Genomic DNA, 25675 nt, shown 5'->3' with positions numbered 1-25675 from the left:
TAATAATAGTTGTTTTTTTATTACATGGCTACTGTGCATCAGAGGCTCTACTTACATAACCTTGAATCCTCACCTATAAGTAGGTAGTATCAGTCCCTCTTAGTGAATGAGAAAAGAGACTTAAAGAGGTTAAATAACTTGCTCATGGTCACATAATTAATAAAGGTTGACACCCAGATGTGTTAGTATTCTCAGAAGAATAGACAGAAAGGTCCAGGTAGAGGAAGGGTTTGTGCCAACAAGCAGTACACTCGGCCTGATTGTTCATCATCTTAATTAGTCTTGGATTATTGAAATAACGTTATTTCATCTTCTAAGAAGGACATATTAAAGTGTATAAACTAAAATAAAATTCACTTTTGATTTTAAAAATTATTAGGATATGTTAGCTTATGTTAACAGTCATGCATATGTTTGCATTATTCAAAATAGATAATAAACAATTTTTTTTTTTTTTTTTTTTTTGCGGTACGCGGGCCTCTCACTGTTGTGGCCTCTCCCGTTGCGGAGCACAGGCTCCAGACGCGCAGGCTCAGCGGCCATGGCTCACGGGCCCAGCCGCTCCGCGGCATGTGGGATCTTCCCGGACCGGGGCATGAACCCGTGTCCCCTGTATCGGCAGGCGGACTCTCAACCACTGCGCCACCAGGGAAGACCAATAAACAATTTTTAAAAATATTTATTTATGGCTGTGTTGGGTCTTCGTTGCTGTGTGCAAGCTTTCTCTAGTTGCGGGGAGCAGGGGCTACTCTTCATTGCGGTGCACAGGCTTCTCACTGCGGTGGCTTCTCTTGTTGTGGCTCACAGGCTCTAGGCGTGCAGGCTCAGTAGCTGTGGTGCACGGGCTTAGTTGCTGCAGGCATGTGGGGTCTTCCTGACCCAGGGATCGAACCTGTGTCCCCTGCATCGGCAGGCAGATTCTTAACCACTGTGCCACCAGGGAAGCCCCAATAAACAATATGGGATGTGCATGGGTTTCTTTAAAATATTGAATCCTGTGTCTATGATTAAGTAAAGTGGGAGTTATTTCAAGGAAAATGATGATACCACACTGAAGAGCAGGCACCATGGTAACCAGGAAGTTGTCTAGTTTTCCCACCTACTCTGTTGTGAATGGGGAGAGGGCCCTTCAGTCAGGCTAGAGCAGAGCTCCTCCTCAGAAGCTGGTTAGGAGACTTTGATATAAGCTTTGTTTCCTCAATCCTATAATGAATGGGTATGGTTTATTCTAGCTTTAAGATTCTCTGATTCCCTGAAGAAGAAGATGGTAGTTTGTATTTCAGAGGGCTTTAGGTATCATATGTATGGAATTAAAAACACAAGTAATTAAGTTAGTACTGTGGAACTGTAAAGCACAATGTACTGTGGCTAATCCACATACAGATAGTAATTGACAGTATTGTTTACAAGTTAATTCTCTATCAGTTACTGTTATAAATATGCATAGTGAATTCTTAATTATTTAAGAATTGTTAGAGTGGTTTATCCCTGTATCTTTCTTTTAGAAATGTGGATCATTATTCTCGCTCTGTTGATATGCAGAATAGAGTTGAAATACTGGTACAGGATATAGTGGAGATATGGTATCTAGTTTCCAGGAAATTATGTTTTATCTAAGGGAAATAGATATGTATGCAAACAATAAATGTTTAAATAAGTATGTAATGAATGTCATGTAAGTGCTGTATGTAAGAATTTATAGACTGGCTTTTTGAATTTTTATCATGGGAATCTGTTAATCTTAACTAAAAAAGAACGCAGAGTTTATAGAGAATAACTTCTAGCTAGGCTGAACAGAGAGGAAGTTATAATTTACTTGATTTTTAAAACAATGATGGCTAATATTTCCGTTGGCAAAGACTGGGGGCAGGGGTGGGGAAATGATTGGAACAAAGGCATAGAAATGGGGAAGTGAAAAGGCATGTTCTAGGTGTTGATTAGTAGGTGTAGTTGCTTTGGAGCCAAGGATTCTTACAGTGGAAGAGTGGGTGATTGTCAAAAATTATAGTTAAATTCACAGGAAAGCAATTGCCAAAGGTTATAGTTAATTTCAGATTAAGTAACATGACTGCTATGAGCCTAAATTTTCCCCTCTGTAAAATAAGGTCAGATGAGATGATCCCTAACCTACTTAATAGGTGTTCAGTAGGTATTTGTTGAATGAATAAGTGAGTGAGCAAATGAATGAATGAGTGAAAGAGATGTCTTTAGCCATTTTCCTTGACATCATTGCCTTAGAAATTTGGAATTTTGGTAGGCAGTAGGAAATTAACAATTTTTGCTAGTAAAATGATATAACAACTTTAGTCTAAAAAGAATAAGTCATGGTCTTTTCCTATAAATAATGGTTATGTGTTTTAAAATTTGTTTCTTTCTGTAGGAGTCAGTGGATTCCTGTCTGGACTATGAATTGTCAGGGCATTTTTGTTTTAAAATAAAGTTTCTTTCTTTCAAATTCATTATTTACTTATTTATTTTTTGGCTGCGCCTCCGGCATGCGGGATCTTAGTTCCCCTATGAGGGATAGAACCTGAGCCCTCTGCATTGGGAGCAAGGAGTCTTAACCACTGGACCACCAGGGAAGTCCCTGTCAGGGCGCTTTTAACACTTAAAATATTGAGTCTTAAACTTATTAAGTATTTTTGTATAAAAATATTTTAAAACTGAATGTAAGAGTTTAGAAACTTTTATAGCAATTTAACATTTTTACTGTATTTTACAATATAATTTACATGGGATTAAAAAAAAAAACTAGACTATTATTCTAAATAGTTTGAGAATCTTTGGTCCGAATGATTCCAAAGTTTTTGGCTTTGGGTAGATGAAATGCCATGATTACATGAACTCACCTCTTTCCAAGGCATCTTTTCTAAAGATTCTAAAAGGATGTGATTATAATGTATTCATCTGAGAAGTGACTTCATAATGGAGCCTGAGAATACCCATAGAGCAGGTTATATTCTTGATGAAGCTGGAAACTAAGTTAAATCTTGAGATTCTTATATTCTCAATTTGTATGACTTATATTCCTTACTGTTGATCTGAAGTTCAACTTTGTATTCATTCAGCTATCCATGATATCTCTGCATTTTGCAGTATAAAACTTCCCATAATAAATGACAATTAAATGACCCCATAATTGTCAATCATGTAATATTGTTTTCCATATGCTCCTCTGTATTCCCAGTTTTAGTTATGCCCAGTAGTCAAGGCAGAAATTTTATAATCATCTAGACTTTTCCATTTCTCATTCATCAACTATTTTTAAATTGGCACTGTGTCTTTTGAGTACACCTCCTAAAAACCTCAAATCTATCCACCTTTCTCTCCTCACTGCTGCTTTAGTTGAGATTTTCATCATTTACTGCCTGGCCTCCATCAATCAGTAGCTTTCTTTTTTTTTTTTTTTTTTTTTTTTAGTAGCTTTCTGATTAGTGTCTCTTCCCTAACCCTCTTCCTGCCTCCATGGTGATTTTTCTGAAACATAATACTGATAGGTACTCATCTAAAAGGCTGCTCTTGATTTACTGTTGTCTATGGCAGTAGCCTTCAAGTGTCTTGTGCAGCAGTTGAAAACTTTCTTAAAATATAGGGAAACATACCTGTTGCATGGCATACAAGGCCTTTAATGATTTAGTCCCTGCCTCGTTCCTGTCATTCCTGGACCTGTGCCCTAGATTTCAGAGAAGCTGAATGACTTGGGTTCTACAAACACTCCTCGTGTTTTGGTTTCTTTTTTTTTTTTTTTTTTTTGGCCTATTTTAGCAAGAACTTTTCCTCGAATGCCTTTACCCTTTTGTCTGTCTCATATTCTGTTCTTGTCTCAAGATGTCACCTGAACCTCCTGAGTGATGAGTGTCTTTTGTATGCTAATGGATGACTTCTGGCAGAGGCCCCTAGATGACACCAGGATGTGGCCTGGTCACCAGAAGGACTAGCCATGATTAGAAGGTTAGAACTTTTAGCCCCCTTGTCCTATCCCCTACCTCTGGGGAGAAGAGGGGACCAGAGATTGAGTTCAGTTACCAGTGGCCAGTGATTCAATCAGTCATGCCTATGTACTAAAACCTCCATGAAAACCCCTAAACAACAGGCTTTGGGGAGCTTCTGAGTTGGTGAACACATTGAAGTGCTGGGAGGTGCTGGGAAGGTGATATACCCTAGGAGGTCATGGAAGCTTTGCTCCTCTTCCCTCCACCCCCTGTAACTTGCCCTTTGCATCTCTTCGATTTGGCTGTTCCTGAGTTGTATCCTTTATAATAAACCAGTAATGGTAAGTAAAGCATTTTCTTGAGTTCTGTGAGTCATTCTAGGGAATTATCAAACCTGAGGAAGGGTTTGTGGGAACCCCCAAATTTTTTAGCCGAGTCAGATTCAGTCAGTCATGCCTATGTACTAAAACCTCCATGAAAACCCCCCAGGTGCCCTGGGGACCTGGGACTTGTGACTGGCATCTAAAGTGAGGGAAGTCTGTGGGACTGAGCCCTTAAACCTGTGGAGTCTGATGTTAACTCTGGGTAGTTAGATTGTAGGCACCCAGGTGTTAGAGATTCGATGTTGGAAAAGATGCCACATATTTGGTGTCAGAGTGACTTAACCTCAGTTTACAAATGGAAACAAACCAAAGCTTCAAGAGACTGCTCTATTAAGTTAGTATGTGGGAGAGAGCTATAGCTTAAAAGTCCTCTTAACCGTATCTTCTTTTGTTTTATTTTATTTTATTTTATTTTTTTTGCGGTACGCGGGCCTCTCACTGTTGTGGCCTCTCCCGCTGTGGAGCACAGGCTCCGGACACGCAGGCTCAGCGGCCATGGCTCACGGGCCCAGCCGCTCTGCGGCATGTGGGATCTTCCTGGACCGGGACGTGAACCCGTGTCCCCTGCATCAGCAGGCGGACTCTCAACCACTGTGCCACCAGGAAAGCCCCTGTTTTGTTTTATTTTTAATTGTAATTTCCTTGAGGGAAAGAACCTATCTTTCTTTTCTTTTAACATATTAAATTTTTATTATTTATTAGTTATGTGTTCAAATCTCTTGTACTTAATTGAATGCTTTCATCAATTAATGGCCTTGATAAAATTGCTTGTAATTTTGACTGTTCTTTGGTCAAAGTAGTGTTACTTATCCTTCTAAAGTTAGCAGGACATCCAGCTGGGGAAGTACAAGATCTTTAGCTTGATTTTTTTTTTTTTTTTTTTGAGTTCCTTCTGTATTTTAAATAGGACACAAATATCTCTGTAAATAAAAATAACTTCCTCCCAACACATTTGGAAAATATCCCAGACTTCTTTTTCATGCCTTGCAGAGTTGCTGCTGTCTTGTTACTGTTTGTTCTTTCTCTTTGAAATAAGTGACCCTCCCAGGAATAGCTTAATCACCAGATGTTTGGCCAGCAGTATTCCACTTATTCTGGTTTTGTAGTTTTTCTGAAATAGGCTGAAAGGTAATCATTCCATTCCTTCCCTTGTTCTAAAACGATTTTACTCAATTGCTCTTGAAACTTACCTTGGTAGGTGATTTGGAACTGAAATGAAAAGAGAGAAGGTAAGCTATATATATTTTATACTGGTCCTTTATTAACTGACATTTATTAATTGAGAATTTTGACACTCATTTTCAGTTGGAGAGTTTCTGAGTGTTTAGAAATGAAACTGTGGGACTTCTAACAGAGGATCCTTATTTTTTAACTGAGGAAATGAAAGTTGTCAAGGTCAACCATAAAGCTGATACTTTGCCTTGGTGAGAGAAACCCAGGATTTAGTGTCTTTCTGATGTAATTTTCAGTCTACCACGAATCTGGAAACTTGGTAACATCAATTTGTGACAGCATTAACATTGTTTAGCCTGGAAGCAGCCTTTGTGAATTTTCCAGATTATTTGACAGTGTTTGAAATCACTTGATGTCTTCAGGACCAGTAAACTCTACCATGTAATTTTTTAAAAAATTAATTAATTAATTAATTTTTGGCTGTGTTGGGTCTTCATTGCTGCGCACGGGATTTCTCTAGTTGTGGCGAGCGGGGGCTACTCTTTGTTGTGGTGAGCGGGCTTCTTGCAGTGGCTTCTCTTGTTGCGGAGCACGGGCTCTAGGCGCGTGGGCTTCAGTAGTTGTGGCACGCTGGCTCAGTAGTTGTGGTTTGCAGCCTCTAGAGCGCAGGCTCAGTAGTTGTGGCGCACAGGCCTAGTTGCTCCATGGCATGTGCGATCTTCCCAGACCAGGGCTCGAACCCGTGTCCCCTGCATTGGCAGGTGGATTCTTAACCACTGTGCCACCAGGGAAGTCCCTCTACTGTGTACTTTTATCTTTTTCAATTAGTAGATTTTTCAAACTTCCAAAAAACAGCAATAAACCTCCTTTTTCAAATATATATAGAATCAGTGTACAAAACAGATATAAGTGGTATTTAGTTAGAATACAATCTTAAGTTTAGTTTTGATTTATTGGAAAATAAATCATCGAGAAAATTCAAATTTGTGAAATGCTATATTAGAGTATTTCACTTCCATTTCTAAGTTAAAATAACTGGATGGATGTACCATAATTCATTTAATCAGGCCCCTCTTGATATTTAGGTTGTTTCCATTCTTTTGCTTTTACACACAATGCTGCAGTGAATAGCATATGCTTATCGTGTGTGTGTGTGTGTGTGTGTGTGTGTGTGAGTGTGAGTGAGTGTTTCCTGAGGATAAATTCCTAGGAATGTAATTGCTGTGTCATTAGAATATGTTTGTTTTTAGTTTTGAAAGATATCAAATTGGCCTCTAAAAAGTTGTATCTATCTATCTATCTATATACATTCCTACCAGCAATATATGAGCAAGCTTAATTCCCTCATGCTCTCATCAACATGGTACGTTAGTTTTGGTTTTTGCTAATCTGAAAAATTGTATCTCAGTATAGTTTTAATCTTCAGTTTTTATTATATGTAAAGTTGAGTAACCTTTTATATGTTTAAGAGCCATTTGTGTTTCCTCTTCTGTGAACTATTTGTTCATATCACTTTGCCCATTTTAAAAATTGGGTTTCTTACCCCTCTTATCAAGCAATAGGAACATTTCATGTTTTAGGGTTCTTTCTTTTTGTGATGTAAGTTGCAGATTCTCTTACTCATTTTTAAATTTCTCTTTTTCCTTTGGTTTTGCCTTTTTCATTGTTATGGATATGTAAACTCAAACTTAACATGCCTAAAATGGAATCCTGAATTTCTTCCCTTCCCTTAATCTGCTCCTTTTCTAGTTTTCCTTGCATCAAGAAGCAGCAACCTACTCATAGCCCAAGCCCCAAACCAAGAAGTTATCTTTGATTTCTGTTTCCCTCACTTCCCATCTCTAATCCATCCCCAGCTGTATTGGCTTCCCCTCCAAATATATCTTAAATCTTTCCATTTCTCTTCATGTGTACCAATTTAGTCCATCCCGCCCTTATCCTTTCACCTGGGTGGTTGCAGTGGCTTCCTAGTTGTTAAACCCCCAAATTGATAGCTCCCCTTCCAGGCACAGAGCTGTTCTCTACTCTGTAGCTTGTGTGATCTTTTCAAAATGCAAATCATCTGATTGTCATACCACCCCCTGAACCCATCTCCCATTCTTGTTCAAAACCCTCTAGTGGTTCCCTCTGTCTCATGATACAGATAAAACTACTTAAACAACTTGCTGTTTTTCCAGCCTCACCTTGTACTGGGTTATTAACCACCCAACCCTTGCCACCTTTGAGTTTGTTGTGTTGGCCATGTTCCCTCCTGACCTGGGATTTTTGCATAAATAATTTTCTCCTGGTGCATCCCTCCTCCTCTATAAGTTTATGCCTAATTGTCCTACAGATCTCAGCCCACTGAAAGCTTTCTCTGGAAAAGCCAACCCTCCCTAATTAGGTGGCAAACCTCTGTACAAGCCCTTGTAGAGCCTTATAGCTCTTTTTCATAGCACTTACATTTGCAGTTTTACACTTATTGTGTGATCCTTTGATAAACTCCGTGAGGTAAGGGGTTTTGTGTCTTTCCTTTACCGATATATTCCCGGTGACTGTCATAGTGCCTGGCATATAGTTAACTCTCAAGACATATTTATGGAATGATTGCTTACTTTTAAGTTCTCAGGTGTGGAGTTTAAAGAATGTACTGGTTTACCCTTTCTGAAAAAATGTGACTGCATTTGCTTTAGGCCAGTCTTTGTTCTCATCTTTTCCCTATGGCTTTCCCAAGACCACTGAGATTCAGCAATCTCACCTCCAAAGTCTTAAAGCATTTCAGGTATGAAATGTTATCTAGGCCAATGGTCTTGAATTCATTTGAAGCCTGTAGGTGTTCTTCAGCAGTCTTGGCCTTCAGTTCCTTCTCTTTTTTTCCATCTGAAAGTCAGTGTTTTGTTTTTTGTTTGGTTGGTGGCGTTTTTTGTTTGTTTTTTGGGAGTAGAGGACAATAACTTAGACCACATTTTCTGATCCACATCAACCCAGCAAAATCTAGGTGGTTCCCAGCTTCTGTAAGTTTGTTCTAAATTCAGTTATTTAGAATTTGGAGATCAGAACAAATTATCCCATAGAAACCATGATAAAATTGATACATTTTCATGCAAGTGCTTTGAAAACCTTTTACACCAATAGTGTATCTTAAATAGTACAGTGTTAGTGTGAACTCTGAATTTCTCTGATCCCAGTTTAGTTCTCTTTTTCTCTCTGAACCGTGAGGCCCTCAGATACTCAGGAAGGGCTGGGAGTTTAGTAGGGTTGGCAGTGCTGGGAGAAATATCAGGTAACTGGGTAGGAGATACATTGACTGGATTTCCTACCTTGTGGAAGGATTCTAAGAGTAAAGGGTGCGGAGGCAACCTACATGATTCACAGTTTCAAATTTTTAAAAATTTATTTATTTATTTACTTAATTGGAGTATAGTTGCTCTACACTGCTGTGTCAGTTTCAGCAAAGTGAAACAGCCATATGTATACATATATCCCCTCTGTTTTGGATTTCCTTCCCATTTAGGTCACCACAGAACAATGGGTAGAGTTCCCTGAGCTATACAGTAGGTTCTCATTAGTTATCTATTTTACGTATAGCAGTGTGTATATGTCAATCTCAATCTCCCAATTCATCCTGCTCCCCCTTCCCCCTTGGTATCCCTACATTTGTTCATAGTTTGAAATTTTTATGCTATTAAACTGTGTGTATTTTACTCATGATACTCAAGTATCAGTTTGATTTAATGGAAACTGAATTATAGAGAATGGATTGATGAATCAAATTACTCTTCGCTATTGGGGGAATAAAGCAAAATGAAGATCCTGTTAAATACGTCAGGTGGTCCCATGAAGGAAGAAAACTAAATAGGAGTGAGAAGTGCATTATCTCCTCACTTAGAGTCAACATGGAGAATTCTCTGCAAGAGAGTAGGATGTTTTTTTCATAAGGCTGTGCTTTCCACGGAAATGATTTCTTTCCGTACATGGATCACAAGTTTTAAGATGCTTTCAAACCATTCGAACTCTCTTATTATAGCAGAAGTTTTGTCATGTACCAAATTCATTCCTATCCAATTTCAGTGACAAAATGGCTCTTTCATTTGTATGTATAAAAACAATGCCAGAAACAAAAACAAAACTCATGATTCAACTGATTTTGTACTTTCTTTGGGAAGAAGAAAAGAACCGTTGAGATGAAGATTATAATTTCAGCAACAGAGGAAACATTCAAGGCTCAGGCAGCTCTTAAATTCAATACTAATAATCTATGAAATAAATTATAAGCCTTACATTTCTGTCAGTTCTTGTAGGTACCTGCTTGCCAATGCAGAGACAAGATTGCTTAATTCTAGGTGTCTTTCTTAGTGCAAGACAAGTCCACTTTAAAAAGCATTCTGTTGTTTGTTTACAAAGTTAATGGTTAGTAATCGGAAACTCAAACCATTTTTGAGAGATTCTTACAGTCTTTTTGTTGGAAGGGACCTTAGAGGACATCTAATTTAGTACACAACTCTTTAATACCACGGCCAGGCCAGAATGCTTCCAGCGGGCTCTTCCTGCCCGCTGCAGGTCCCCTTCTAGTGTGCTGTGCTTCGGATTACAGATCTTTTCTGTTCCTTGTATTTATCAGGCTCTCTAAGACTGTGTACTGCCTTGAACGCTCTTCTCACATCCCTGTTCCCATGGCTGGCTTCTTTACATTAAACAGATTTCGATCAAATTTTACCTCCTCAGACTACCTTTCCCAGACTACCTTATCTACTTACCCCGCCTTTTCAGTCTCCAAAACTCTCTATCATAAGACTGTTTTCTTTCCTTCATAATAATTGTCACTGTCTGGAATGATCGTGTTTGTCTGTTTATTGTCTGTCTCCCCTCATTGGCTCCATGAGAGCAGGGGCTCTGTCTGTGTTGTTCATTGCTGTATCCTGAAGCATCTGTGGTGGGCTGGCCCACTGTAGGATCTGAAAGATATTTATAGAATGAATGAGTAACCATTGATGGTTCATCATTGTCCAAATCACTACTGAGCTGACATCTGTCTCCTTTTCACTTCTACCACTGATCTTAGGTATTCCCCCTGAAATAACCCAAATCACCCGCTCTACTCCCTCTTTTTCAAAGAGTCTTCACACATTGGGATGCCAGTCATCTCTCATTGAGGCCTATTTTGCCCAGTTTCCTCACCAGCTCCTCCCCTGGCATGGTTTTGGAGTGTGGTCATCATCCAGGTTATCCATCACTGGGAGTTTTTGGTTTTGTTGTTGATACCCAGCACTAGACACACGGCAATATGTGGAGTCTGGAGAGAGAGAGGTAAACTTTTTTGGTTAATATGATATTGAAATGCTTTATCTTTGATAAAAATTATCTTTTGCCTCCATATAAATGACCACGGAACTATTTATGTATGGTGTCATTATCAGAATTACTCTCTGACTTCTTAAAAACTTGTTTTATTGTGGAATATAACAACATAGAAATACGTAAAACAAATTTACACTTTAGTGAATGTCTATCTAACTTTCACTCAAGTCAAGAAATAGAACATTACCAGTGCCCCAGAAAGCCCTCCTTTGTATCTCTTATCAATCTCAACTCCTCCCTAGAGATAATTAATATCCTCATTTTTATTTTAATTATTTATTTTTTAAAAATAAATTTATTTATTTACTTTTATTTTTGGCTGCGTTGGGTCTTTGTTGCTGTGCGCGGGCCTTCTCTAGTTGCAGCGAGTGGGGGCTACTCTTCGTTGCGGTCAGCGGGCTTCTCATTGCGGTGGCTTCTCTTGTTGTGGAGCATGGGCTGTAGGTGTGCAGGCTCAGTAGTTGTGGCATGCGGGCTCTAGAGCGCAGGCTCAGTAGTTGTGGTGCACGGGCTTAGCTGCTCCACGGCATGTGGGATCTTCCCGGACCAGGGCTCGAACCCGTGTCCCCTGCATTGGCAGGAGTATTCTTAACCACTGGGCCACCAGGGAAGTCCAAATATCCTCATTTTTAAAAGAAACACTTCCTTGGTCACTTATTTTTTTAATAGATTTACCACTTATATATGCATGCCTAGACAATATAGTTTGTAATTCAACTTTGCCTGTTTTAAAACTGTATATAAATGAAATAATACTGTTTTATTAGTTTTCTGTTGTTTGTGATGAATTACCACAAGCTTAGTGGCTTAAAACAGCACCCATATATTAGCTCACAGCTCTCTAGGTCAGAAGTCTGGCACGGTGTGGCTGGGTTCTCTGCTCAGGATAGCATAAAGCTAGAATCCCGTGTGTTGACTGGGCTGAGTTCTCTTTTGTCCTTGATTAGTTCCAAAGTTGATTTCCAAGATCCAGCTCTTTTGACCTCTTTATTTCTGTGTGTTTTCTATTTCATGAATTTCTGCTCTTAATTATTTCTTTCTTTATACTTTCTTTGGATTTAGTTTGCTGTTCTTTTATTTAAAACCTCTCGAGATAGATGCTTAGTTTATTTTTTTATATTTTGTGATATACGCATGTATGAGGCTTTCAATTCCCTCCCTAAGCATTGTTTTAGCTTCTTCCCATGAATTTGTATTTTTTTAATTTTTATTGTCTAATTTTTTAAAAATAAATGTATTTATTTATTTATTTTTGGCTGCGTTGGGTCTTCGTTGCTGCACACAGGATTTCTCTAGTTGTGGTGAGTAGGGGCTACTGTTCGTTGTGGTGGGTGGGCTTCTCCTTGCGGTGGCTTCTCGTTGTGGAGCACGGGCTCTAGGTGCACGGGCTTCAGTGGTTGTGGCACGTGGGCTCAGTAGTTGTGGCTCGCAGGCTCTAGAGCGCAGCCTCAGTAGTTGTGGCGCATGGGCTTAGTTGCTCTGCAGCATGTGGGATCTTCCCGGACCAGGGCTCGCACCTGTGTCCCCTACATTGGCAGGTGGATTCCTAACCAGTGCCCCACCAGGGAAGTCCCTATTTTTGTTACTTCTAAATGTTTGTTATGGTTTCTTCTTTGACTGACTTATGGATTATTTTAAGAATGTATTAATTTCTAAACATGAATATTTCCTAGTTATTTCTTTTGTGACTAATTTCTTGCATACTTGCATTTTGGAGAGAGATCATCCTTGGATTAAAATCCTTGTAATTTGCTTTGAACCGCATTATGGCCTAGCACTTTATCAGTTTTTGTAAATGTTATGTGTGTGCTTGGGGGAAAAATGATATTCTGCAGTTCTTTGCTATCCTTTTATTTTCATTTGCTCAAGTTTTAAAAATGTTTAAAATCTTATGTATCATGATACTTTTTCTCTTTATACTGTCTGTTGAGTTCCCTTGGTGGTATTCTATTTTCCAGTTCTGGAATTATAATTTATTTTTCCAATTTGTTCTTCTGCCTTTTGGACCTTCCAGTTCTGTCAAAATGTTCAACCCTTGGGCTTTTATTAATTCAACCCTATAGTGGTCTTATAGGCTATTTCTGATAATTCTGATATTATAAGTCTTTCTGGGTCATTTTCTGGTTTGGTCATTTCTGTTAGTTCTTGTTAATGGTATCTTATTACTTTGTGTATCTGGTTATCTTTGATTATGTACTGCACGATGTAAACAAGAAATTATCTGTAACAATGTTGTGATGCCTAGGTTCATGTTACCTTCCTGCAGACTCCTGCCCCCACTGCCTGCCGCCACCCCTTTCAACCAGACAACTGTGTACTAACAATCTGAATGTGGGACCACCTCAATCCAGGGTACACTTAGAGGTTTATTTAGGTCACTCAGGTGACATAAAGCTGTAATTCAAGTCTGTCCTGGGACTGATTTTTTTTCTGGTTTCCTTTACCAAGGAGTATAGCTCTTTGGGGTTTCAGCTCCAAGTGAGTGGTGCTTATCGTACTTCCTTCTTTTGAAACGCTTTTTTAAAAATTATATATTTATTTATATACAACAGGTTCTTATTACTTATCTATTTTATACATATTAGTGTATATATCTCAATCCCAATCTCCCAATTCATCCCCCCCCCCGCTTTCCTCCCTTGGTGTCCATACGTTTGTTCTCTACATCTGTGTCTCCATTTCTGCCTTGCAAAACGGTTCATCTGTACCATTTTTTTTGAAACCCTTTTTTTTTTTTTTTTTTTTTGCGTTACGCGGGCCTCTCACTGTTGTGGCGTCTCCCGTTGCGGAGCGCAGGCTCAGCGGCCATGGCTCATGGGCGTAGCCGCTCCGCGGCATGTGGGATCTTCCCGGACCGGGGCACAAACCCGTGTCCCCTGCATCGGCAGGCGGACTCTCAACCACTGCACCACTAGGGAAGCCCCTGAAACACTTTTGCCTTTGACCTTTTTGCCCCTGGATTTATAAAGGTTTCAAGAGCAAGTCTGTTTTTCTCCCATTTTTTCTGTATCTTCCTTCAAGTGTCTGTGAGCTAAAACTGTTTTGGGTGATTTGGATTACCTCTCTGGGTTCTATTCTTTTGCCTTGATTTCAGCCAGGTAATTCTTCATAATCTTGTTAAGTCTTTGGGGCTTTTTAGGCTGTTCTTTAAAAGTATTACCTCCAGCATTTGTATTTGTCCTCAAAGGGACATTTCATCCAAGTCATTTAGTTACTTGAAGCTGAAGTGTCTGAGTTTTTCTGCCTTAAAAAAATTAATCAGGGGCTTCCCTGGTGGCGCAGGGGTTGAGAGTCCGCCTGCCAATGCAGGGGACACGGGTTCGTGCCCCGGTCCGGGAAGATCCCACATGCCGCGGAGCGGCTGGGTCCGTGAGCCATGGCCGCTGAGCCTGCGCGTTTGGAGCCTGCGCGTCCGGAGCCTGCGCGTCCGGAGCCTGTGCTCCGCAACGGGAGAGGCCACAACAGTGAGAGGCCCGTGTACCGCAAAAAAAAAAAAAATTAATCAGCGTTATTCATGTAAAATGGTAGTTAAATCCAGTTTGGCATAAATTTTTTTCCTCAGTATGAATACTGGTAGTTAAAAGACCGTTCTTGACACCTATGTTATATATTTACTCACACATTTAAATTCTAATTCCCAGTTTGCATTAGTCGGTTTTGATTTCCATAGAGAATAGGTGGGACCAAATGTTCTTTATATATATACTTACATACAGAACTTTTGGGGGTGCTGAGTCTCTTAGTAGGAATAATTTAATATTTATCTCTAGTTTCCTTTGAAATTAGCCATACCATTATGGACAGAGAGTAGAATATTTAAATGTTTCCTGGGTGTTCTTCCAAATCAGCCGTAGAAAATGAAAGAATGATTTATTCTCAGAAACACTCTGAGCATCTTTTACCTGGAATGTGACTGACTTAGATCTTCATATGGCTGGCTCGTTCTTGTTATTGATATTTCACCTCAAATGTCACCTTTTTAGAGAGGGGGCTGTCTGTCTGGGTAATCACTCCTTTTTTCTCCCTTCATAACATGTATCACTATATGATAATAATCTTGTAGTTTTTTCCTCCCTCAGTAACATGTGAAGCTCCATGAGGGCAAGGACCTTGCCTATCTTGTTCACCACTGTCTCGTGTGTCTTATTTACCCATTCTTTGAATCATGTTAGGCAGTGAGTAATTTTTTGTTTAATAAATGAATGAATAGAATAAATGTTTATTTCTTTTGAAATTGTGACATTTTCTCTAGATGTCACAGTCATCCTTTAAAAATTTGTGATTCCATTGAATTAAAGTTGTTTTCTACAATAAGTATAGTGTCTGCTTTCTCTTGCCTTTTTTCAAAAACATTTTTTGGTAAATATTGAATGAAAAATCAGACAATAAGAATCTGACCTAAAGTAAATATTAGAGTGACAAATATTTAGCATTAGGGACAACTGTGACTTTGTTATATATTGAGCTGGAAGGAGGTCAGTGTGGCTGGAGTGGAGCAAGCCAAGGGAGAGAAGAGTCAGAGATGACATCAGAGGAGAGAGGAGGTTAAGACCTGGTGGCTTATGTGGACTTTGACTTTCACTCTTAATGATATGGGAGGCCCCTGGAGGGTTTTGAGCAGAGAAGTGACATGGAGGTGGGTTTGGAGCTGTAGGGATTTTGGCGTACGGTCTACTTCTGAGCTCTCATATAAGTTCCACTGGCTAATTTTGTCTATCTCTGTGCCAAGACCACCCTGTTTTAATTTTTATAGCTCAATTCTTTTTTTAAAATTAATTAATTAATTTTTGGCTGCGTTGGGTCTTTGTTGCTGTGCACGGGCTTTCTCTAGTTGCGGAGAGCGGGGGCTACTCTTCGTTGCAGTGCGCGGGCTTCTCATTGCGGTGGCTTCTCTTGTTGAGGAGCACAGACTCTAGGTGCCCGGGCTTCAGTAGTTGTGGCGCACGGGCTTAGGTGATCCGCAGCACGTGGGATCTTCCTGGACCAGGACTTGAATCCTCTGCATTGGCAGGCAGATTCTTAACCACTGCACCACCAGGGAAGTCCTATAGCTCAATTCTAACCCTCAGTATATTTGGTAGAGAGTATCTTGCCGGATCCTCCCCTCAAAGCTGAGCCTTCTTATTTTTCTTATTCGGGAGGGTGTTGGCTGTACTTGGAATTCTGCTCTTCCATATATATTTTAGAATCAGGTTATTGTAATTCCTCAGAAAACCCTCTTGGGATTCTGATTGGAATTGCATTGACTGTATAGATTAATATGGAGACAATTGATATTCTTATAGTATTGAATTTTCTAGCCTTAAAATTGGGATAACTTCATTGATATGCGTCTTTAATGCCTTTGAATAAAGTTTACATATATATATATATATATACATACACGCACACACATATATGTGTGATCTATATATGTTATGTGTGTATATGTGTGTGTATATATATATATGAATAGAGGTCTTGAGTGTCTTTTATGTTAAATCCTAAGTGCCATTTTTGTTATTGTAAAGATGATTTTTAAAAATTACATTTTCTGTTTCATATTGATGTTTACAAATACAGTTGATATTTGTATATTGAGCTTATATTTAGCTACCTTGTTAACACTTATAATTCTAATAATTTGTAGATTCCTTTGAATTGTCTATGTAGACAATAATATCTGTAAATTCTATTACCTTTTCCTCTTTCCAGTCCTATATAGTTTATTCATTTATTTTTTCTTATTTTACTGAGCTGTCTGGAACCCACTAGGAAAATGTTTAATAGTAATGTTAATAAGTATTAATAGTAGGACTTCTTCTCACGTTCTTAATTTTTAAAGGGACTATCTAAAAATTCTACATTTAAGAATGATATTGTATGTTTTTGTCATACTTTTATCAAGATATGAACTTTTAAAAAGCATTTAATTATGGACATTTTACTCTTTAGAAAGTTTACATTCCTACTATTAGTGTACAGAACGGCACACTTTTCCGTGTCAGTACTTTACACCACATGGGGTACTCATATATTTTAAAAGTTTCAAATTTCATAGGCAGCAAAAAAAATTTCTTTACTGGTTTAGATTTATTTCTTCCTTTTAAACCAATATTATATATTGATACAGCTGTTCTTCTTAAAGATAGGTTTTTTTGAAACAAAAGAACTTATTTTGAAATAATTTCAGATTTAAAGTTGCAAAGATGATATAAAGGATTTCCTGTTTCCTAGACCCTTGACCCTTATTCCCCAAATGTTAATATTTTACCGTATTTGCTTTATCATTCTCTCTCTCTCTTTCTCTTCCTCCATACACTGTACATATTTTTTTCTGAACGGTTTAAGTTGCAAGCTTTATCTCTAAAAACTTTGGTGTTCTTCCTCTTTTTTTTCTGGTTAAGCTTTTTATTAGACTCTTATTCTAGAGATCTGGGCTATGCCTTATTTATTTATTTTACAAAATATAATTGACATATAACATTGGTGTCAAGTGTACAACATAATGATTTGATATTTGTATGTACTGCAAAATGATCACCACAGTAAGTCTAGTTGACATCCATCACCACACATAGGAACATATTTTTTTCTTGTGATGAGAACTTTTAAGATTTATTCTCTTAGCAACTTTCAAATATACAATACAGTATTATTAACTATAGTCACCATGCTGTACATTGCATCCCTAGGACTTGTTCATTTTATTACTAGAAGTTTGTACCTTTTGAACACCTTCATCCATCTTGTCATTTCTTAAAACAAGAGCATTGTTTTATGTAACCACCTTACTATTGTCAAAACAAAAAAAATTATCATTGTTACAATATTACTATCTAATCTGTAGACATTTAAATTTTATCAGTTACCCTTTATAGCAAAAAATTTTTTTTCTTGTCTAGGGTCCAACCAGGATCATGCATTATATTTAGTTATCATGACTCTTAATCTTCTTTTCTGGAACAGTTACTCAGTTGTTCCTTGTCTTTCATGATGTAGACGTTTTTAAAGAATACAGGTCTGTTATTGAGTAGAATGTCCCTTAGTTCGGGCTTGTCTGTTGCTGCCTATGGTTAGATTCATGTTTTACCTTTTGGAAGAATGTATGTGTGTATGTATATTTACATACACATTTATATCTATTTCTACATCTGTCTATATTAAGAACTGACCCTATATGGTTAACTCTTATTTCCAAGCTTTCCCCCTTGTCATCTTTGTAACTTCCTTTTATAAGAATGAAACCAAACCCACATTGTCCACAGTGTATTTACTTATTTGCTCAATCCTAGAATATACATGAAAAAGTTTCATATCTCTGTGTAAAAACAAATAACTGAGTATAATATTTGTTTATATTTCTTTTTGTCTTTAGTTCAAGGAGAGTATGTAGTTAAAATACTGCTTTCAGAAGTTACCTGGGGTTAATTCTTTTCCCCCAGCCTCCTTCAGTGTAGTTATATTATTCATTTCAAATATAGTTAGGTACATTTTTTCATTTGTGTTTCATTTTGGGTTCTTCCCTCCTATTATTATTAGCAGCAGTAGCAGTAGCAGTAGTAGTAGTAGTAGTATATGAAACATTAATGTGGTTTTAAAAGAACTGTACAAAAAGATTGGTTAGTTTATTAGAGTACTGAGAAATAAAACTTATGACTTTTAATTGTGTTTGTTCTTTCAGGGAATCATTTAATACTTCACATTAGGACAAATATGTGAAAGTTCCTGCCAACCTGTGAGAATTTCTTCCTTTGGACATTTTTTGTTCTACTTACTGTACAACTTTCTTAGAAGTTCTTTTTTGGTGCCATGTTCTGTGGCTTGCATCAAAAGAGGAGTTTGTCTTCATGAAGATTCCTAACATTGGTAATGTGATGAATAAATTTGAGATCCTTGGGGTTGTAGGTGAAGGTAAGTTTAGCATTCCTTGAGTTTTTGAGCAATGTACAATTATACCTACCACCAAAAAAGTTATTAATTCAGATTCTGTTAACTTAACCTTTATCAATTCACATATGTGCCTAAGAGTAAAATATTAAAAGTAAAATTACTCTTAAACTATTTGGGTCTTATTCTCCAATTGAACGTTAATAACATTTAAAAATCCTTTAAAGTTTAAGAAATCAGATTTCTTAAGGCTGCCTTCATTTCATTCTTTTCATTAGCAATCATGATTTCTTTAGTCTACATTTTTTTGGTTACATTTACTTTTTATGTCAGCTAGGCTTATTTTGACTAACTTAAAATTTGTATGTCAAATTTTCCTTAATACATGATAAATAAATGAATAAATAACTTCTATTTGTCTTTGAGAATAACAAACCACATTTTATAAATTCTGAACCACACCATTTGGTCTTGTTTTTGTTTTTTTTCCCCGTATGCGGGCCTCTCACTGTTGTGGCCTCTCCCGTTGTGGAGCACAGGCTCCGGATGCGCAGGCTCAGCGGCCATGGCTCACGGGCCCAGCCGCTCCGCGGCACGTGGGATCCTCCCAGACCGGGGCACGAACCTGTGTCCCCTGCATTGGCAGGCGGACTCTCAACCACTGTGCCACCAGGGAAGCCCAATTTGGTCATTTTTTAACATCTCTGAAATCAGATGTGTGTTATAATCAGTAGCATGTCATGGTTTGATTGACAGCACTTTTTCTTTACTAGCAGTACTAATGCTTATAATCAGTGATACCAATTTGATGAAATATGGTAATTCATTTTCATAAATCTTCCTGATTCTTCCTTGTTAGGTTTTTTTTTTTTTTTTTTGGTACGCGGGCCTCTCACTGCTGTGGCCTCTCCCGTTGCGGAGCACAGGCTCCGGACGCGCAGGCTCAGCGGCCATGGCTCACGGGCCCAACCGCTCCGTGGCACGTGGGATCCTCCCGGACTGGGGCACGAACCCATGTCCCCTGCATCGGCAGGCGGACTCCCAACCACTGCGCCACCAGGGAAGCCCCTTGTTAGTAATTTTTGCTCTTGGCTTAAAGATAACTTTATGGAGATTTTGATAAATGATTCTGTTAACACGATATAAGTGATTTATAATTATGGTTTCTTAGCATCTATATCTTTAAAGCAAATATTACAAAAACTTGATATTTCAGAATTTTCAAGTATATTTTGAATTTCAAAAGAAGTTTTAAAATTTACCTATGTCAACAGGATAGTTGTTCTGGATTTTAATACTAAGTTGTTAAATCCTTTTCAAATAAATAGAAACAATTAAAATATTGTCTAATCATTGCGTGTTTGCTTCAGGGTCTGAAGTTTGAAACCATATAAAAAGAATGGATCCTTCTTCCTTCACCAGTCAACTCCTTTTCCTGTTTTTCATTGATATTAATTATGTAGATAAAATTCATTTTCAATGTGTTATCTACTATTATTTTATAATACCTGCTTTCTTTATTATTTTTATTTTTGTTTTTTCAAAAGTATTATAGAGACATGCCATAAAGCTACTTGATGGAGAAGGTCAGCTCCTTGGGTGTAACAGGATTGGAATGTTCCAGATTCTGGGCCTAAGATTTTCTGGATCATAGCCTTGTTTTTCATAGTATACCCATAGGTGATAATCTTCTCAGGGATCGGCTTAGATTAACTAAAACTACCAGACTGTTATATAAATCAGAATATGTCAGTTTTAAATTGTAGTCAGAACCATCATTGCTATATGTTTTTTTTTCTTTGTAAACTACCTCATATGCTTTTCTGACTATGAAATACATATATATTAAGGTAATTAAAAACTGTCAAGCAAGCTCTATGTCCCTGCAGCCTAAGCAGTGCATTTTTACCCCACAGAAAAACTAGCATGGGCAGTTAAATGAGGATTGGATGATTGCCTGGTGATTGTGGAGTTGAGTTGGATGGCTGTAATGGCTGGGTTCATCCTAACTGTGATAATAAGATTCATCCATCTCTACCGGGTGAGGGAGACTTATTCTGGCTCTCCAGGCTCTGTTGGAGACACATTTCCTAATGTCATCTCCCTGAAGTCCTCTTCTCAGAGATGAACACGGGCTTTGCCTGTCTGTAAATGTCAATCATTTCTACAAACTTCAGTTATCATATATTATATTTTGATTCTCCTAATTAGATATTTTCACATTATAACTTTTGCCTCAATTTCCTTGCTGTCAACTCTGTGTTTTGCCTCTAAGGAAGCAGCTTACTGGCTAGTAAATAGTATAAGTAACCCAAAAGCTAGTGATGTATCTCATTTGAAATATATCAAAGAAAGTGGGAGTGCTTGGCTATAAATGGCCAGAGATCCTTGGACCCCTCTGCTGGTGCCTTTGATTTTAATATTTATGGCAAAAATGTAGCAACTCCTACTAGTTATTGATTGGAATGCTGAGGTGAGGCCTGTACTATTTTGCCAGTCAGGGAAAACATTCCAGTATCTTAGAAGAGAATTTAAATGTCTCCTAGGACAGCGAACATATTTGGTAGGCTCCATGCTTGAGCCTACCTTTGTGAAACCATTAACTCTTAAAGTTTGAGTTCTCTAGAATCTTTTGAGGTGATTTTAATTTACTCTTAAAGTTGTTATGTCCAAATCTTGTCTCTAGAAATTTTTAAACTTAAGTTTAAAAAAGAAAAGTGAAATTTTCTTTAAAAAGAGAAGCATTTAAGAATATGCACTTGTTGGGGAAATGGGTTGCTTATACTCTTGGTTTATAAAAAATGTATAATAAATATTCATGCTCTCTTTGTATATGGCTCATTGCATTATCACTGCAGAATATTATCGTTTTAGGAATCATTATTATACCATATATTGATAACCAATGTAAATATAATAGAACTTTGATTCTACAGTCTCCAAGAGCTGTAATTTGTATACGTGCCCCTAATTGTTTACTTCTTTTTTTATTATAGGAGCCTATGGAGTTGTACTTAAATGCAGACACAAGGCAAGTACATAATTTTTAAAAAGAAAATATCTATATATGTTTAACTGTTTTGAAACTAATGTAGTGTTCTGTGCATGTGGGCATATAATTAAAACTGGCTATGATGGTGATGATGCTTAATAAAGGAGAATTAATATGGGAACCCTGAAAAAAGAGACTTCTTTGGGTAAGCTTTATCATGATTAAGTAGTTAGTTCTTTACAGTCATGTGCTCTTTTTTTCAACTGACCTATGTGTAGGTGAAAAGCTGCCTAATGCGGAGAGAGAAAAGATGGTAGAGAAGAAATCAAAGTAGTGACAGATTTAATTTATGTTCAAGTACTTAAGAGCAAGGAGGAGTTTCATGTCAATATTTTTCTTGTAGACCCAATAACTTAGACTGCTTATTGGGTCAGAATCCAGATTTTGAAGGGTAGTGTATAGGTGTTTGGTTATGAAATAGGGCTTGGGGTAATAGTGTATGATTATGACTGTTAGCTGTGGTTGATCACCCTTGAACAGCCTTGAAATGAATCTTATATATATAGATTATTTGACTATGATTAATAATCACCAGTTATTCAGGGAGATTATTTCAAGTTTCCATAGGTGTTGCTCAGTGTTGAGCATGTTTTACTCAGAGACTACCGTTAAGATGGCAAGTGTTGAAGCTGTAACAATTTCAAACATTAGGTTAAATATTTTTCTATTATGGTATACCTAGTTTGAATATTAGTATCTGGCCTCATACTATTTTGTGTATAATTTGTTAAGACCAAGGTTTAAAGATTTTTGGGATATTTTATAATGATATAATTTATATCTGAGATGAGCCTAGCAATTTAGCCTAAGCCATTTAATTTAAACTCTCAATCTGTCAATCTGTCATAATATATGTATGTGTGTGTGTGTATATACACACACACACAAAGATGATATAATTTTTATGTTTGCTTTTTCTTTCCCATTGTACAAAATATTACTTACATTTTGAATTTAAGGCTTCATGACAGTTGATGTATTTTGGGTTTTACATCACAAATCTCTTTAATTCAAAGAATTTTCTATTATTCTTGAAATTGGGTGTTTGAGTTATTTTATGTTGATAATAGTTATCTGAAGATCTCTGCCAGTAAATCCTAAAAAAATGGTTTGAATACTGTTGGCTGTTGATTCAGGATGACTAAGAATTTAAAATAATAAATTAAATGTAATCAAAATAAATTTAGCACCTTAAATTCCTAATTAAGAAATATCACTGCAGTTTGAAATTAAACAAATAGAAAGCTCTCTAGTGAAGTGCTGTGCTTTTAAGGAGGTGCCTTGAGTTAAAATAAATTTAGGAAGCTTTAAAAAAGTAAAATTCTTGGGTAGATACTACTCAGGGGAAATAGGTTGTTAGTGTCCAAATTAAATTTGACTCTTTAATGAACATAATACTCCTTTTTGTACTATGGCTCTATTGATACAACATAGCAAATGGAAGCTTCAGTTCTTAGTCTTAATCCTTGAATTTTAAAACCCAGGGATTTCTGATATATAATGACAAATCTTCCAACAGTATTTTCTCTCAGTCGTTGTCACACTTCTTCCCGTGACCTTTTCCCCTATACTTTCTTTTTTTTTAATTAAAAAATTTTTTTTAATTTTTTAATAGATCTTTATTGGAGTATAATTGCTTCACGATACTGTGTTAGTTTCCGTTGCACAACAAAGAGAATCAGCCATATGCATGACCTTATCTAAGCTCTCCTGCCTTTTATGTACAAATAAAGTTTATTAGTTGAATATATTGTTTTTATCTTTCCATATATCTGGTTTACTCATTTGTTAAAACATGCTTGTTAACTGTACCTCATTCTCATAATACACACTATTAGTGCCAGCAAGATGGGCTCAGAGTGAAAGTGGACGAGAACAGGCATCTCTGCTCTTGGGAAACCGACTCTAAACGTGAACTCTGATTCTTAGTGGCCATGTGCAAGGCATTTTGAGTTACAAGGATGAATAAACCATAGTTTTCTTGCCCTTATATGTCTTATGGTCTGTCTGAATAGATAGAAGAATAGATAAAAAAATAACCTGTGAGATTGCTGCAAATGGGATTGCATCTAAAAAAAATACCTCTTTTTTACTGCCCTTCACTAAATGAGGGCCCTACAGACCACCTGTCTGAGTATCGTTGCTTTTTCCTTTCATGTACCTAAAAAGATAGCACTGGATGGAAAATTTGAAGCATAAATTAGTACCTAACTCAGAGTAATATAAAATTCTTTCTAGAATTTGCAACTGTTTAGTCATTAGACTTCTTACAGTATACCCTTTTTTCAGCTAGAATCAGACCTTCAGATCTTTACCCCACTGTCCAAAAATAGAGAATTTGATGCTTCTGATAAGATTTACCCATTAGGATCAAACGAATGGATAACTATGAAATCTCATAGTCAAAAATGGATATAATCCTCCCTTTTGTGCTTATTATGTGTAAAGTTATCATGCCCATATATTTTGCATACCTTTTAAATTTTTAATAAAATGCTTATAAAAATGTATAAATCAGGTCTCTTGTGATTACTTACACAGGTATGTGATCACATGCATAAATTTGATCTGTTTCTGAGAATGTTGGCTATGATTGTATATATAACTAAATAATTCCTAGCATATGGTGTATTTGAACAAGTATGAAAGAAAGTCACTGTTTTAATCTGTGTCCTGTTGCAAGAAATTTAGAGGTCATGTTTATAAACAGATATATCTTGTCTTTTGTGAACATAATATGATGTTGGGCTATTCCAGACCAAAGATCATACTCCTTAATTTACTGAAATAAATGCTGCCCAATTAAAAAAGAAAAATGTAACTGTACTTTCTTTTTGACAACTTCTGTTTATTGTTATATATACATATTGGCATGTATATGAACACTCTTAGCAGTGACTATTAAACTCTTTATGGAGCTTTATGATTACTCGCACTTGGAAGAAGTTCTGGCTTGGACCTTTGCCCTGTAAATATGCATTGCTGATCTTCTTTTTCTTTACGTGTCTGCTTTGAAGTGCCTGTGAGAGGGGAGGCATGTTTTACAGTACACTTTTCTTCCCAGAAACCCAAAAAGGTCATCCTCACAACAAAGTAGGGAGAATGGAATGGAGTTGAAATAGGGAGATGCGATTAGAACTTGAGGCAAGAGAGAGGATAGAGAGAGGTTGGAGATTGATGCTAATTGAGCCTAGGACAGTGAAGTGCTGATTCATGTAGTTCCTTTCCCATGGCTGGGGTTGACTTATGAGAAGTGTTTGTTTGTTTTGAAGTAGTAGGTAACGAATGCTCTTGAATAGCTAGTTATACAAAGCTGTGAACAATCCAGTACTGGGGTACAGCTGTAAGTATTGAATAAATGATAAACTTGACTTAAATTACAGAACCAAAAAGGAAGGACACTGTAGAGAGCTTTTGCACAGTGGTGGGTCCCTGTGGAGGGATTAAAGATGATCCCAAGGATTTGTGGTAAACTGGAAAAGCATTGGTATCATTTATCTGACTGGGAAACTTGTAAAGGATGTATAAGTTTGGAGGGAGAGATAATGAGTTTGGCTTTCATAATAAAGAATAAAATGTCAACAGAATACCAAACCTGATATTAGTAAATACCATATATTGAGCATCTACCATATATGGTAGATAGGCACTCTATTTGATGTTTTACATTTAATCCCCACTCTCATCCTTATTTTACATATGAGGAAACTGAGTCAGAGAGAGGCTATGTAACAGGGCCAAGATTATGCAGCTGATAAGTGGCGAAACCAGGCTTTGATCTGACTCCAGAAATGGCTACCTTGAACCTGAGATGGAAGTGTGAAATGATATGAACCTTCCAAGAGGGAGTACAGAGCAGAGTGAAAGACGTGTTTAAAATGATCATACTGAAAGGAGAGGGAGTAGACCTCTTGAAAGCAAGGAAGAAA

The 25675-nt window shown here is 37.3% G+C and overlaps 1 protein-coding gene across 4 annotated transcripts in view; it reads left to right on the top strand.

The window, feature by feature from the left end:
* Positions 1 to 25675, top strand: part of CDKL5 (cyclin dependent kinase like 5) — a 182716-nt gene that overhangs the window by 38163 nt on the left and 118878 nt on the right. For 3 of the 4 annotated variants that reach the window (XM_070044733.1, XM_030843708.2, XM_030843709.2), the window contains 2 exons: positions 18489 to 18718; positions 21691 to 21725. In XM_070044733.1, coding sequence (XP_069900834.1) covers positions 18655 to 18718; positions 21691 to 21725 — 99 coding nt within the window. In that variant the 5' untranslated portion in view covers positions 18489 to 18654. Of the gene's footprint in view, positions 1 to 3916; positions 3952 to 18488; positions 18719 to 21690; positions 21726 to 25675 lie in introns of those variants that run through there. The other variant, XM_060292850.1, reaches the window with a different exon arrangement.

Source organism: Globicephala melas, chromosome X (assembly GCF_963455315.2).
Source record: "Globicephala melas chromosome X, mGloMel1.2, whole genome shotgun sequence".
In the NCBI taxonomy this organism is placed as follows: domain Eukaryota; kingdom Metazoa; phylum Chordata; class Mammalia; order Artiodactyla; family Delphinidae; genus Globicephala; species Globicephala melas.
The sequence above is the reverse complement of the archived record's forward strand: the minus strand, read 5'-3'. Positions and strand labels throughout refer to the sequence as shown.